Below are 15,721 nucleotides of genomic sequence, written 5' to 3'. Positions count from 1 at the left end.
CATGGAAACCTATGATGTTATTTCCCAATAAAAAAACAGAAGTCAGCAAAAATTAAACAAGGATTTATCAGGTCTTTATTTGAATAACGTGTCAAAAATGAACATAGTTTGTGTTAAACTGTAACAAAATTTTCTTTCAACATAAACTGCTGAAGAGCCAAAATGAGTTTTAATGTGCAGTTTACATTTGAACCTGGATGTTCCCATCAAGCACAAATGTTTACCAAACTGTGTCAGGAAAATAATAAGTCAAATATTTATGAACCAACAACTAAGAAAGGTTAAAAAAAATCTGAATTATTATATAATCTAAATAATGAATAGAAACTTCTGATGATGTATAAAATTTTAATGAACTAGGTGGAACAGAAGGTTAAAGGTCAAAGCTCATGACCCATTTAATTAAACAAGCTTACAAGATGAATGCTGTAACAACCACAGGTCCAAATGTTGCCCTCAAACTCTGCAGGTGCTGCGACGCTAACAGAGATATAAAATAAAAACCCAATCACATATGGAAACCCATTTCTGCCAAATAACAAAATGAAAGTGTAAAATGCCTTTGGTTAGTCAAAAATTACAAAAATATCTTCAGATAGTAAATTTAAAACAATATCATATTTTTTCATATTTTTGCCAGTGAAGTTACATTTTTAATTCTCACAAAACTTTTACACCATAGAAAGACATTTGGTCTTTTCACTAACATACTAATTTAACTTAGAATAACCTCAAGTTTTTTGTTTAAATGATTGATTAAAGCTGTTTTGGTTAAGAATCTGCAAAAGATCAAATAAAAATAAAACAGTGTGAGCCTCAAACAAATTCAGATTTATTTACAACTAAAATAAAAGCAGCTCAATTAATATTTGAGGGGAAACATTTTTGGCAGAAAGGGGCTTCCATGTCAACTGTTGTAGTTTTTTCTTCTGCAGAAACAAACTACAGGACGGACGTCCTTATTGTCCATTAGTCTCAAAGTTGAGGCGCCGGCATGGACGTCTGAGCAGGGACTCATAGTGCAGACATATCTTCATTCAACATCCACCATCTCTACATCGTCCTGGCATCCGGACGCCTTCTTGTTCTTCTTCTTGGTCTGAGCTGATGAGGTGTTGTGCTTCTTCTGTGGTGCTGCTGTTGATTCCACTACAGAGAGACGAATGATGAGCAATTTTATTTTAGTGTCATAAAAAAGTATCAATAAAACACCAGAAGTTGAAAAACAACACAAAATGCAGCTGATGATCAGTCAGCTTTGATGCAGAACATGTGGAATCTAACTGGATGATGGACAAATGCATCATTTCCTGTGTCCACTATGTGGTGTTAACCCCCCCCCAAAAAAAACAACCTTCACTCTCTAATCATCTGTGTCAGTATGTAACGTGTAGAACACACAGTGATAATCAGTGTTGGGGAGTAACATAATACATGTACCGGCATTATGTACTTAAAATACAAAATATGAGTAACTGTATTCTGTTACAGTTACCATTTAAAAAGGTGGTATTCAGAATACAGTTACTTTGTTGAAATAAATGGATTACACAGCAGTACAGTCCTATTTCACCTGTTAGGCTATGCCCTCTCTATTTTTGGTAATTCCATGCCGGTGGAGACCCAAACAAAAGACGCATTAAGAGGCTCTAATGCCTGGGTCTCACGGCCCATGTCACCTTTACTTGCCGCCAGCATAATGACGTGAAGAAATATTTTTGTAATTATTATTCAAAACATTATTTAATATGAAGGTGATAGCCAGAGTGTTAAAGGCATAGCCCTAAAGAATGTAGCCTCATGGGCAGTGTAGTGCTGCAGGGAGAATGGACTGTCATACCCGTTATGTGTCTGTGAGCGCGAGGGAGGGAGAAAAAGGAGAATCGAAAGTACGAGTTGTCACCAAGCAGAAACAGGAGCTGGAAGCATGTAAATATAACAATAACCACAGCAGCCAAAAACAGTGCCCGACAAGCCCAGTTGTAAGTAAGCTATTAAGACTCGACTGTACACCGTGTTCGTGTTTTCCTCCGAAACAATAAGTTTAATTCAATTCAATTTTATTTATATAGCGCCAAATCACAACATAAGTCGCCTCAAGGCGCTTCATAGATACAGAGAAAAACCCAACAATCATATGACCCCCTATGAGCAAGCACTTTGGCAACAGTGGGAAGGAAAAACTCCCTTTTAACAGGAAGAAACCTCCGGCAGAACCAGGCTCAGGGAGGGGCGGCCATCTGCTGCAACCGGTTGGGGTGAGAGAAGGAAGGCAGGATAAAAGACATGCTGTGGAAGAGAGACAGAGGTTAATAACAGATATGATTCAATGCAGAGAGGTCTGTTAATACATAGTGAGTGAGAAAGGTGACTGGAAAGGAAAAACTAAATGCATCATGGGAATCCCCCGGCAGCCTACGTCTATTGCAGCATAACTAAAGGAGGATTCAGGGTCACCTGGTCCAGCCCTAACTATATGCTTTAGCAAAAAGGAAAGTTTTAAGCTTAATCTTAAAAGTAGAGATAGTGTCTGTCTCCTGAATCCAAACTGGAAGCTGGTTCCACAGAAGAGGGGCCTGAAAGCTGAAGGCTCTCCCTCCCATTCTACTTTTAAAAACTCTAGGAACAACAAGTAGGCCTGCAGAGCGAGAGCAAAGTGCTCTAATAGGGTGATATGGTACTACAAGGTCATTAAGATAAGATGGGGCCTGATTATTTAAGACCTTGTATGTGAGGAGCAGGATTTTGAATTCAATTCTAGATTTAACAGGAAGCCAATGAAGGGAAGCCAAAACAGGAGAAATATGCTCTGTCTTTCTAGTCCCTGTCAGTACTCTTGCTGCAGCATTTTGGATTAGCTGAAGGCTTTTCAGTGAGTTTTTTGGACATCCTGATAATAATGAATTACAGTAGTCCAGCCTGGAAGTAATAAATGCATGAACTAGTTTTTCAGCGTCACTCTGAGACAGGATATTTCTAAATTTAGAGATGTTGCGCAAATGGAAGAACGCAGTCTTACATATTTGTTTAATATGTGCATTGAAGGACATGTCCTGGTCAAAAATGACTCCAAGGTTCCTCACAGCGTTACTGGAGGCCAAGGTAATGCCATCCAGAGTAAGAATCTGGTTAGATACCATATTTCTAGGCTTTTCAGGGCCGAGTACAATAACCTCAGTTTTATCTGAATTAAGAAGCAGAAAGTTAGCGGCCATCCAGGTCTTTATGTCTTTAAGACATTCCTGCAGTTTAACTAATTGGTGTGTGTTATCTGGCTTCATGGACAGATAGAGCTGGGTGTCATCTGCATAGCAGTGAAAATGTATGCTATGTCTTCTAATGATGCTGCCTAAGGGAAGCATGTATAATGTAAACAGAATTGGTCCTAGCACTGAACCCTGTGGAACTCCATAATTAACCTCAGTGTGTGAAGAGGACTCTCCATTTACATGCACAAATTGGAGTCTATTAGATAGATATGATACAAACCACTGCAGTGCAGTACCTGTAATACCTACAGCATGTTCTAATCGCTCTAATAGGATATTATGGTCGACAGTATCGAATGCTGCACTAAGGTCTAGCAGGACAAGCACAGAGATGAGTCCACTGTCAGAGGCCATAAGAAGATCATTTGTAACCTTCACTAAAGCTGTTTCTGTGCTGTGATGAACTCTGAAACCTGACTGAAACTCTTCAAATAAACCATTCCTCTGCAGATGATCTGTTAGCTGTTTGACAACTACTCTTTCAAGGATTTTTGATATGAAAGGAAGGTTGGAGATTGGCCTATAATTAGCTAAGACTGCTGGGTCTAGAGATGGCTTTTTGAGTAAAGGTTTAACTACAGCTAGCTTGAAGGCCTGTGGTACATAGCCGATCATTAGAGATAGGTTGATCATATTTAAGATCGAAGAATTAATTAATGGCAGGACTTCTTTGAGCAGTTTTGTAGGAATGGGGTCTAAAAGACACGTTGATGGTTTGGAGGAAGTAATTATTGAAGTTAACTCAGAAAGATCAATTAGAGAAAAAGAGTCTAACTTAACATCAATGGTACTAAGAGTAGCTGTAGATAATATTACATCTGTGGGATGATTACTGGTAATTTTTTCTCTAATGATAAAGATTTTATTTGTGAAGAAGTTCATGAAGTCATTACTAGTTAACATTAAAGGGATTGTTGGCTCAAAAGAGCTCTGACTTTTTGTCAGCCTGGCTACAGTGCTGAAGAGAAATCTGGGGTTGTTCTTATTTTCTTCAATCAGTGATGAATAGTAAGATGTTCTGGCTTTGCGGAGGGCTTTCTTATAAAGCAGCAAACTATTTCTCCAGGCTAAATGATGATCCTCTAAATTTGTGACACGCCATTTCCTCTCCAGATTACGAGTTATCTGCTTTAGGGTACGTGTTTGAGAATTATACCACGGAGTCCGGTACTTCTGATTAGAGACCTTAGTTTTCACAGGAGCTACAGTATCCAGAGTCATATGTAGTGAGGAGGTGAAATTATTAACAAGATAATCGACCTCTGTTGGGGTAGCGTTCAGATAGCTGCTCTGCTCTATGTTGGTACAGGTCATTGAAGATGATAACAGTGGGTGGATTATATTCTTAAACTTAGTTACAGTGCTTTCAGAAAGACATCTACTTTGATAAAGTCTACTCTCCACCGCTGTGTAATCAATTATTGTAAATGTAAATGTTATCAGGAAATGATCAGACAGGAGAGGGTTTGCAGGAAACACTGTTAAATGTTCAGTTTCTATGCCATATGTTAAAACAAGATCTAGAGTGTGATTAAAGTGGTGGGTGGGTTCTTTTACATTTTGAGAGAAGCCAATTGAGTCTAATAACAGATTAAATGCCATGTTGAGGCTGTCATTTTTAGCATCTACATGGATGTTAAAATCACCCACAATAATTATTTTATCTGAGCTCAGAACTAAATTAGATATAAAGTCTGAGAAATCAGACAGAAACTCTGTGTAAGGCCCAGGTGGACGATAGATGATAACAAGTAAGACTGGTTTCTGAGTTTTACAGCTGGGGTGGACGAGGCTAAGCATCAGGCTTTCAAATGAATTAAAAGTCTGTCTTGGTCTTTCATTAATTAATAGGTTGGTGTGAAAAATTGCTGCCACACCGCCCCCTCGGCTTGTGCTTCGAGATTTCTGGTAGTTAGAATGACTCCGGGGTGTTGATTCATTTAAACTAACATAATCATCCTGCTGCAACCAGGTTTCTGTAAGGTAGAGTAAATCAATTTGTTGATCAATTATTAAGTCATGTACTAACAGAGACTTGGAGGAGAGAGACCTAATATTTAATAATCCACATTTCACTGTTTTACTCTTTGGTTCAGATGTGGATACTTTGTTGTTCTTTCTTTGTAATTGTTTATGTTTAAGTTGTTTGTTGCTGGTTTTTAGTTTGTTTTTTGTCTGTTTGGGAGCCGACACAGTCTCTATGAAGATGGGTTTTTGGGGGGGTAGCAGGAGGAGAGAAGCTGCAGAGAAGCGTGTAAGACTGCAACTCTGCTTCCTGGTCCCAACTCTGGATAGTCATATTTTGGGGGGTTTAATAAATTTGTCCATATTTCTAGAAATGAGAGCTGCTCCATCCAAAGTGGGATGGATGCCGTATAGTTTTCTATACAAGATTGCTGCAAAAAGTGCAGCCTTACCTAATGTCCACCTACTGTTACTCATTTTATATTAGGATTTAAAAATGTAGTTGGTATTGGTTTGGCGAGTAACCTTCAGTACTAGTAATAAATCACACAGCAATAGTACATTAATGTAGTTATAAAAAGCATGATAATATATTAAATAATCCAAAGTATTCAGAATACGTTACTCTCATTGAGTAACGTAACGGAATACATTACAAAATACATTTTGGGGCATGTATTCTGTAATCTGTAGTGGAATACATTTTAAAAGTAACCTTCCCAACACTGGTGATAATGTCATATCAATCAGCTAAAACTGACGTCTTGCTGCCATTAGGTGGCGCTATGACTAGCGTTCAATGTTGCCACGTGGATGTCTTTAAGCCTTTGAGGCAGAGTGGACAATATGCATTTGAGTTTCAATGAAAAGTCAAAACTTTCATAATTTTGCATTGCCACAGTCTGCAGTTTTCCAAGAAGAGATAAATTACGAAGACTGGAAATAATAAAAACAATGCATCCCAAATGCTTTACCTATTTGTTAAGGTTATCTTATGACTGCATGAGAGTTTTGTTCTTGGGATGTTACATTTTTCCAATTTTTCCATAAACACCCAGAGCGTATGTAAATTTTCATCCATGCCCAAATTCAAAATAAGATTAATTAATGTAAAGTAATAAACGGAGCAATCCCAACTGGTCTTTCATATGTTTAGGTCTAAAGCTTAGTGGACCACACAGGTCTGGAAACCAGAGCCGCACACTAACACCGACTGAAGTACCTGAGAGATGCTGAAAACACTTAAGGAGAGAGTCAGTCAGAAGGTTTGGCACTCTTTACCTTCCATAGAGGCCTTCTCCTTCTGCTGGTGTTGCAGCTGTTTAATCAGCTTCCTCTTCTTCTTCCCTGACAGCGTGATGTTGGCTCTCGGACTCGTCCTGATGGGACAGAAAATGTCACAACGCGCTGCGGCCATGAGAAGGTGGAGGAAGGAGGGGGTCAGCTGACACTCACCTTCTCTTCTTCAGGTGATGGATGGTGATGAGACCTTCATCCACCACAGCTCCCACGATCTGATGCCGCTTCCTCTTCTCACGGCTCAGAACTCGCCGGCGCTTGAAAAGCTTCTTCCCCAACTCCTGCAAGAGAACCACGACACGTTCAAGGAAGGCAGAAACACTCGAGTGTTTAGAGCTCCTCATCAGATATGAAGGAACAAACAACAACAGCTGAAACATATCCAGGCTTTCTTTGAATTAGCTGACTCAAACAACTTAAACTCAGAGACAATGCAGATCTGAAACTGACGGTTAGAATCTAAATCAGGGGTAGATGAGAACTGGGCGAAAAATGCTCTGTGGGATATTTTGTTCTGAAAGTTGGAGTTGACATTCTGAGGACATAGTAATAAGTGTTTCTTTTCACTGAGCTCCATCTACTTCAGTCACACTTTATCACACAAGAAAAGCTACAGAGAAACGACCCAACAGGTTGTGTTTATGAAACATCTGCAGCAGAGAGTGATGTACATAACCCAATGTAATCAAGACACAGCCACAGTTTGTTATTGATGCATTTAATGTAATCTTGAAGCAGGTGGTAAATAAATCAGTATGTGTCTTGCAGACGATTTAAACTGAAACCACAAAGTTAGGTTTAAAGTGTTAGCAGCTACACTGGAAACCAACAGAGTTTTAAAAACTTTCCATTTTCCTGTAAATGGGGACCGCTGATCTTGATCATAGACACTGGACATGGTTGCCACAGTAGAGTGAGTCTTCCACAAGTGATTTGTGGTTGTATCACATTTAATATGGCAGACAACTCTCAAGTAATATGCATATGAAGCCGTAAACAGATGATCAGTTCTTTTTTTTCAGTGAGAGAACTGCAAACTGCAGATGAAGTATTCAAACTACGAACACAGTAACAACAGCACATATAGTTTTTTTGTTTTTATTCCTGGCATTCATTCATCCATATTCTTTCACTTATCTAATTCCAGGTCGTGGGGTTGGAAGGGGGGCTGGAGCCAATCACAGCTACCATAGGGTGAGAGGTGAGGTACACCTGGAATAGTCGCCAGCCTGTAGCAGGGCTCACTTTTCTGGCAGTTTAGCTTAAATAATCTTAACATGTTGTTGTTGTTGTTTTACTGCACTTTTTACTGTTTTCACAGACTGATTGTAACACCAGCGTCAGTTTATAAAGAGAGAAAAGTACCATTGACCAGAACTGAGTTTAGCTCCACAACAGACACGGTTTCTCACGTGACCCGCTTGGAAAACGTAACTGTCCATTGATGGCTTAAAAGGATTTCTCCACCAGGCTGTGGAAGAAAGACCTGAACATACTAACGATTACTTCAAAGTTTAAAACCTGCAGCTGTGCATCTGCCATGTTAGAAATTAACAGCCATAAAAATAATAATTTAAGCCATTAGAGCACCTTTGCTGCTTCCGGTTACTGTATAATCTATTCTTCTTAGAGCTGTAGCTGTTGTTTGTCTCGTGACGTTTCGATCGATGCAGTTTACTTGCCGTCCACAGGGTGTCCCAGTTTCCTGAAGTTACAATGCGCTCCACTAACAAAGGGATTGCACCAACACATTTAAAACAATTCCTCAAAATGTTTTAAGGCTATATTCGACTTCCCGCAACTGACAATACTGGAGAGGAAACTGTCTCAAAGGACTGATTCATTACTATAACTGTAGGGGGGTGTGAACAAAACTTTAACATCTGTCTGACTCGTTATTGTTTCCTGAATGTGCCCTCGGCTCCAACCGACTAACAGAAGGAAAAACAGGATTTCTTACAGTTTTCGGTTTGTTTATTCCTCCCGGAGGTGCCATGCTGACCAGCTCACGTGGAACACAGACTTCTTCTTCTGCGCTCTAAATCCTGGCTGTCCTCAGGCCACACGGCTCCTCACTGCCCCCAGCAGTCGTGACAAAACATTACAACGAAGCCCGGAGTTCAACGGCAAAACACCGTCACGTAAAAACAAGAAATTACAACTTTTATCTCAGACATAGGTTACACACAACGATAAAAATATGAACGTATAAATTATTCTTCTTGTTAGTATTAATAGCATTACTGTGCATAACTCATTGTTTCAGAATTATTCTTAAACTACATTTTTATAGCATTTAAAATAGATTCACAATTTTTAATTGGACAGGTCAAGTGCAGTTTATTTATTTATTTAGTCCTAATCAATTTTGCAACATTTTACTAAGCAACAACGAAGTAAACAAAGGACTACAAAAAGTTTAACAAAACAGTTACAGACAAATGAATAAATGAATGAAACAAATAAAAAGAGGTTATTTTTTTTCTTAAATAAAAGTTTCACACAGCCAGTTTTTAACATTTAGTAGCTCAACGCTCACATCCAGTGGCTACATCGCCATAATACAACCCCACACATACACATGGATTATCATTAAAAAATATATAAACTTCTTATATGTTGCCATTAAAATGTAGATCAATAACCACAAACATTCACATATTTTAGAGCAATTTTGTTGACTTTTACAAAAAAGTTAAAAAAAAAAGAAAAAATCTTTTTTAATTGTTAATTAAAAAAACATTCATTTAAAATTTAAGAATTCGTAAGAAAAATATTTACTAAAGGCTGTTCTTATGACTAGTTTTCATTACTTTTAAGTCAAAAATTGTGTTGGCTCAGTTCTACATTCCACTGTGTGGCGCTCAAATTCAAAACAACACAGTGATGAGCACAGACTTTACACCAATTCAAATTGATGCATACATAACTGCAAGTGTCTTAGTGTCATACACAGAAATAATCTGCAGAGTTGTTGTGGTTCAGAATATGCAAATGAAAAAGAAACAGCTGTGAGATGCTCACCTCAGCAGGTGATCCACCTGCATGTTTGATTTATCAGATTTTTATGCTGTGATTTTTGTGACTATGCTTTTATGATGTTGTCCTCACAAAAAGGGATTTGTGTCTCCCCTCAGAAAACAGTCGTGTAAATGAAAATGCATGAATCCCTACACTCTGAAGCTGCTAGAAGATGTGAAGAAATGAAAAGATGAACTCAAATGCAAGTAAACGAGGTTTGCGGTTGGTATGGCGCTTGCCTTTGATGATGCAAAACATTTTGTCGACATTGTTGTGTTTGCTGGGCAGAAAACCTACAAAATTACAGTACAGCACTTCAGAGTCACTGCTAGCGATCAAAGATTTATGTAAATTTGACAAGCTGAACACATTCTGTACTGTACAGGAGACACGGCACGAGATGGATTGACAATGGTCTACAGCCAATCAGGATGCAGAACACAATGCGCTGTAAGAAAAAAAAAGCATGCAAAATTGCACACAAAAAAATCCGGTAAACAGCGAAAGGTGAACCGCGTTATAGCGAGGGACCACTGTGTGTGTGTGTGTGTGTGTGTGTGTGTGTGTGTGTGTGTGTGTGTGTGTGTGTGTGTGTGTGTGTGTGTGTGTGTGTGTGTGTGTGTGTGTGTGTGTGTGTGTGTGTGTGTGTGTGTGTGGAGGCACGGTGGTTAGCACTGTTGCCGCACAGCAAGAAGGTCCTTAGTTCAGTTCCACCATCAGGCCGGGGTCTTTCTGTGTGAAGTATGCATGGGTACTCCGGCTCCCTCCCACCGTCCAAAGGCATGCAGTTTGTGGGGATATATATACACACACACACACACACAAATATTTGTATTGAATAAGGAATAAGGAATATATATGAATAAGGAATAAATATTTTTTGTCTATTTAATCCACTGTTTGATCATTAATACTGATCTTTCTGAATAGACACAAAGACACACATATACATGAATGCACAGAAAACACAGAAATAGAGGTATTTGCTCATTGGTTAGGACATAGTAAAGTGAGCTACATGTTTAAAACCTGAACACATCTGATAGGATCATCATTGTTTTTATCTCTTTCCCCCCACAATTCAGACTGGTTGACTGCAGTTTATCAGAGATCAGTTGTGCTGCTCTGGTGTCTGCTCTGAAGTCCAATCCTTACCATCTGAAGCTTCTGGACTTGAGTGAAAACAGTCTGTAGAATTCAGGAATTAAACAGATGCGTGTTTTCTTTGGAGAGTCCACACTATAGACTGGAGACTCTTAAGTCAGTTTACTTCCTTGATTTCACAATTTTAACTCATACAATTTATGAATATACACAACATCCATCAATAAATCTTTACATTTTCTTTTGGTAATAATTTTATGTTTTTATTTGTTGTCACAGAATACATTTGAAAATGTAAGCCAAAAATATTCCTTTGGTTTCTGGAAATTTCATTGTAGCTTTACAATGTAAATGTTGTACATGTACAACGTTTATATGTGATAATTGATAGAAACATGTTGTCTGAAGTAGTGTTAAAATCATTTATAATGTATTGATTCTAAAGTGCAAGACTCGATTTGGGATCAGCAGCATGGTAGTATGTGCTTGTGTTTCAAGTGTGTAGAAAACTGAGAAGATGGTGGTCCACAGTAACAGAAGGATAAAATTGACTTTTTCCTTTTTCGAGAAAAGCTCAGTGACTGGGACGTTGTAATGTTGTGCTCCAGGTTTAAAATCTAAACACATCCAATTGGGTTATGAAAGATTATATCTACATGTTCTATATATAATACCAACGACCTTTAAACCCAAAGTAAAAACAAGGTCCAGTGTGTGGCCTTTGCTGTGTGTAGGACCGGACACATGCTGAGTCAAATGAAAATAATTTTCATAAAGTCTCTGGTGAATAGGTCGGAGTCATCATCAACGTGTATGTTAAAGTCCCCAACTATAAGCACTCTAGACAGCTTCATAGTAGCGGATAAGAAGTCGCTGAGCTCCGATAAAAATAACCTGTTATATCCAGGTGGACGATACACCACAGCACAGTACAAAGGATCCTTGTTACCAATTTTAAGCAGCTGCAGCTCAAACGAGCGAAAAAGTCCAGTTTTCACGGAGCGGCAGGCGAAACGGTCCTGGAAAGCCACGGCAAGCCCACCACCCCGATCAGACAACCGAGGCTGGGTAATAAAAGTATAGCCATCCGGGCAGAGTTCAACAAGTGATGAGTTGTCTACATCCCGCTGCCAGGTCTCAGTCAGGAATAAAAAATCGAGTTTTTTAGATAATATAAAATCATTCAACAAGAATGATTTATTAGACAGAGATCAAGCGTTAAAAAGCGCCATATTCAGTGAGCTAGAAGCCTCGTTATTTGCAGAGGCTCGAGTTAAGGGACGTAAATACACAGGGTTTGAGCCGTCCCGCTCATAGAATCCACTCACCGAGGGAAGAAAAAGCCAGCCCGCAAAAGAGTCTGGATAAACCCTCCTGAGGTGGCAGGGTCTCAAAGAGCCGGGCCCAGCGTATCCAAACAAGGCCGTGGAAAACAAGTCCCCCTCCATGGAGCTTTTCTGGACACAGGAGACAACGCACGCTCGACGTCGCTTACCAGCCAAACCACGCCGCCAGTACATCCTGAGCTTTACCTGAATACCTCCTCTTCTCCCTCTCCTTCTCCGTGGTCTAGAGGGGCCACTGAAATCGCCTGACGAGGATCCAGCTAATGGAGGAGGGCGACGAGACATCGTGTGGCATCATAGAGGATCGGATGGATAGCAAGGCCAGGCGATCATACACCAGGGCCGCAAATACATCATTAAAACTGAGTGAGAACAGTAGAGCAGAAAAAAACAACACAACAGTAGTAGAGCGCGACAAACTACAACCGGCAGCGGCAGAGCCAAACACAGGCGCCATCATACCGGAAGTGAGAAAGAAAGTACTGAGAAAGTCTTTCCAACACCAGCAATGCCGTTTGTCAGAACCACTCTGATGGGTCTCTGTTGGTCAGGCAATGCTTTAAAGATGTCCTGGCACCTGATTGGAGTGTCATGGAGGATCTTGGAAGCTGTCTCCAGCTGCCTCACCTCATGTTGGGTATAAACTCCCTCACTCTGTTCCTCTGTGATGTAGAGCTCAGTGTAGATCCTGTTGAGGAGGTTTCTACTTCTTGTTTCATTAGTTCCTTCAGTCAGACATTCACATCTGCTCAGCCCAGCTGAAAGAGCAAAACCTGGATGTTTGTGGGGAGTTTCTCCGATTTCTGAAAAGCATCACTGAAAGGTCTCCCTCTCACTTTTTGGCATCTCACATTAACTAGCCCAGATCTGGTTTGCCAGAGGTGGCCCACAGATGGGCCAGCACAAGGCCAGTTGCAGACACACTGGTGGTCCTGTGCTGGCTCATGTGTGGATTAGCTCTGGCAAACCTGATCTGGGCCACCAAAGGGCCGTCATTCTTTGCGGTATGTGGGCTATGTGCAAGTTGTGTGCAGCCACGTACCAGTTGTAGACACAGTGCTGCCCTGTGCCTTTTCTTAAACCCATGTTTCAAAGCAGATGAAAATAAAAGTGCATAACTGCATTTGTTTCATTAGTATTTGTCTTACCTTTACCTCTCTCAGCTGTTTTAGTTTTGAAAGGGCGAAAAGTTTGAGAGATTTTGTGATCAAGTCAGTGAAACATCTGAGAATGAGGTCACTTCCAGATGAAAAAATTCTGCCCGTGGACACAATCGCACACTAAATCACAGCAAATAAGACGACAGGGCTATATGATCGTTCCTGATTGATGATTGTTCCTCGTTTCATGCTCCAGTGTGACAAAGTCCGTTCAGTCTGCATGTTCAGTCTGTCCCTCTTAGCTTTCGAGGAGAGAAGCTTAACTGTTTCTTAGATTTTCAAAGTTGTTCAGTTCATACAGGAACTGCAGCACTGTTGCTGTTTTCTAACCTAACCATAAAAACTCACTGTTAACCACCGTGATGTCACAAGGATTTGATCTGACAGACAAGCTTCGAAGGTCAACATTATTTGGTGTAAATGTACATTGTAGAGTGGTGCACGTTGTGGATTTGTGCACCGTGGGTGTGAGGTGTTCTGTCTGAGGGCACTGACAAAGACCAAAGCTTCTGCACACTGCTCAACATTTCACACGCGTTAAATGTGTCATATTGTGTGCACATTTTTGGATGTCTCATTTTATGAAAGTATTATTGATTACATGAATTTAAAGATTACTGCAGACTTTCTGAGTATTTGTTTCGGTTACTGCGATTATGTTTATGAAGATAACATTATGTGAGCACTCTGACAGCTCGTCCCTATCACTGTGCATTTCTAATATTCCCTTATTTTCTGACACTGTAAAATGCTGTCACTCACTCTGAACATGGACAGATGAAGGTTTACGGTTAAGTAAGTTAAGCGGAGGTAAAGTTCAGTTTGTGTCTATTTGTATGGATGGAGTGAACCTGATACCACATAGCTGATCATGCGTCTGTATGTCTGAACATGCATATTATCTTTAATGTGTGTGTGTGTGTTTTTAATTCAAACTGTGTAGTGCAAACAAAGGTTATTCTAATCATTGTAGTATTTATCCAGTAAAACATTTTTATTCTGTAAGTTCAGCACCATTAGCCTGAAATAAAGCATGGTTACTGCGCTGTGAAACAGTTAGATCCAGCCTGCAGGGCTGCAGTGGAAATGCTGTCACTGATTATCAAATGCTGTAAAACTGGTCAGTGAAGAATAATGAGGTATTCTTCAAACCCAATAGAGCATGCTCATTCAGACAAAACTGCAGGTAAAGAGACCTGTCTGAGCATCTCAAGTGAGGAAAGCATCACTTTGTTATGTCCACAGCTTCTAGACTTCAAATTGTCCAACGACTTTGAAGCCTCTGAAAATCTGATACTCTATAAGAATATTAGTAACTCCTAAAAACTATGTACAGTACTCTGATTATACCCTTTGGATTAGAGCTGAAAAGCTACACATCCATCATTATTGAGCATTGGACTTAAAATACATTTTTGTGTTGCTGTACAAAATTTAGAATTGTGCAATTTTTTAAATACTATTGGACCAAACTGTAACTTTGTGTTTTTGTGTCATTAACACAGTGACCATCATTTACTTCACACTAGAGATGCTGGAGCTCTGAAGTTAAAGAAAAATGTGTCACTGTCCAAATACTGAGAGCGTTTTTTAGCATAAGAATGAATTACAAATGGATAAAACGAATAAAAAAGTGATCACGCTCTGAAGTCATTCTGATTGGTTGCACCGGTCACAGTGTTTGAGTCAAAAAAAATTGTGATGATGTAAGGAGGCCAAATTACACAACCCATGTCACCGTCTAAATACTGACAGTATGTACCACCGGTATCAATGCTTTCTTTTGCTGTTAGAAGGCCTGAATGGCACGTGCACAATAATCATCTTAACAGTTACAGTCAGAATCAGATTATAAATCTTTCAGCATCAACACAGACAGATCTACTTAGTAGTTACTCTACTTTCAAATATCAACTGTAAAGTTACAGAACACCTAGTGGAAGTGGAAAAAAGGGACAAAACAAGAAAACTTAACTGATATGAGCTCTTAATTTCCCCAGGCGATCATTTACATTAATATTTTAATTTGTGTGCTTCTTATTTATTATAAAACGAGTTATAATATCACATATGCACTAATTTGCATAAAGTCCAACAAATAATGTAGTAAAAAAATGAATAAGTGAACTGTGAAAATAATTTCTTTACAAATAAATAATAAAAGTGCCAAAGTTGTTGTTTTGTAATAAAGAAGACCTGTTACAGAAGAAAAATCTCAATATAAAACCTGGTTTGGCAAATCAAAATCTACTAAACCATAAAAATAAAGATGTCTGAGTGTAGGGGCTAGTTTGAATACTTTTAAACGTCATCAGACAGAAACAGGACCTCAGAGTAAAAACAAGACAGATTCATGCAAAGTCATTTATTTCTATGGTTTCCATGGGTGAAAGAACCACACTGTGAAATATCCATCAAATGTTTTTAATTTCATATTATTCACAGAAACATTAGATAACACTGACAAGAGTGACGATGTCAGCACCAGATTCAAGTCAGCTTCACTTTGATAAAATAAATTTACAATAAATTCAAAACTGGTGAACATAGATAGAAA

At 39.2% G+C, this 15,721-nt stretch overlaps 1 protein-coding gene across 2 annotated transcripts; it reads right to left on the bottom strand.

Annotated features, from left to right (window-relative positions):
• Positions 1–52: 52 nt before the first annotated feature.
• On the bottom strand, positions 53–8,601 carry c4h11orf98 (chromosome 4 C11orf98 homolog). 2 transcript variants are annotated; one of them, XR_014889099.1, is made up of 5 exons: positions 8,494–8,601; positions 6,690–6,814; positions 6,516–6,613; positions 1,841–2,289; positions 53–1,149 (listed from the first exon to the last, which is right to left on the bottom strand). XR_014889099.1 is itself a non-coding variant. In XM_085250861.1 (4 exons), the coding sequence occupies exons 1-4, from the start codon at positions 8,527–8,529 to the stop codon at positions 1,034–1,036; spliced, it is 375 nt and encodes a 124-aa protein (XP_085106987.1). In that variant the 5' UTR covers positions 8,530–8,600; the 3' UTR covers positions 53–1,033. The 2 variants fall into 2 exon arrangements, 1 of the variants encoding a protein (XP_085106987.1); XM_085250861.1 differs by lacking the exon at positions 1,841–2,289 and having other exon boundaries at positions 8,494–8,600.
• Positions 8,602–15,721: the final 7,120 nt, after the last annotated feature.

Source organism: Mchenga conophoros, linkage group LG17 (assembly GCF_057382185.1).
Source record: "Mchenga conophoros isolate Kocher_MC1m ecotype Shallow Benthic linkage group LG17, M_conophoros_male_GT1.1, whole genome shotgun sequence".
Lineage (NCBI taxonomy): Eukaryota > Metazoa > Chordata > Actinopteri > Cichliformes > Cichlidae > Mchenga > Mchenga conophoros.
Note: the sequence above shows the minus strand (reverse complement) of the source record. Positions and strands in the feature narration are given on the sequence as shown.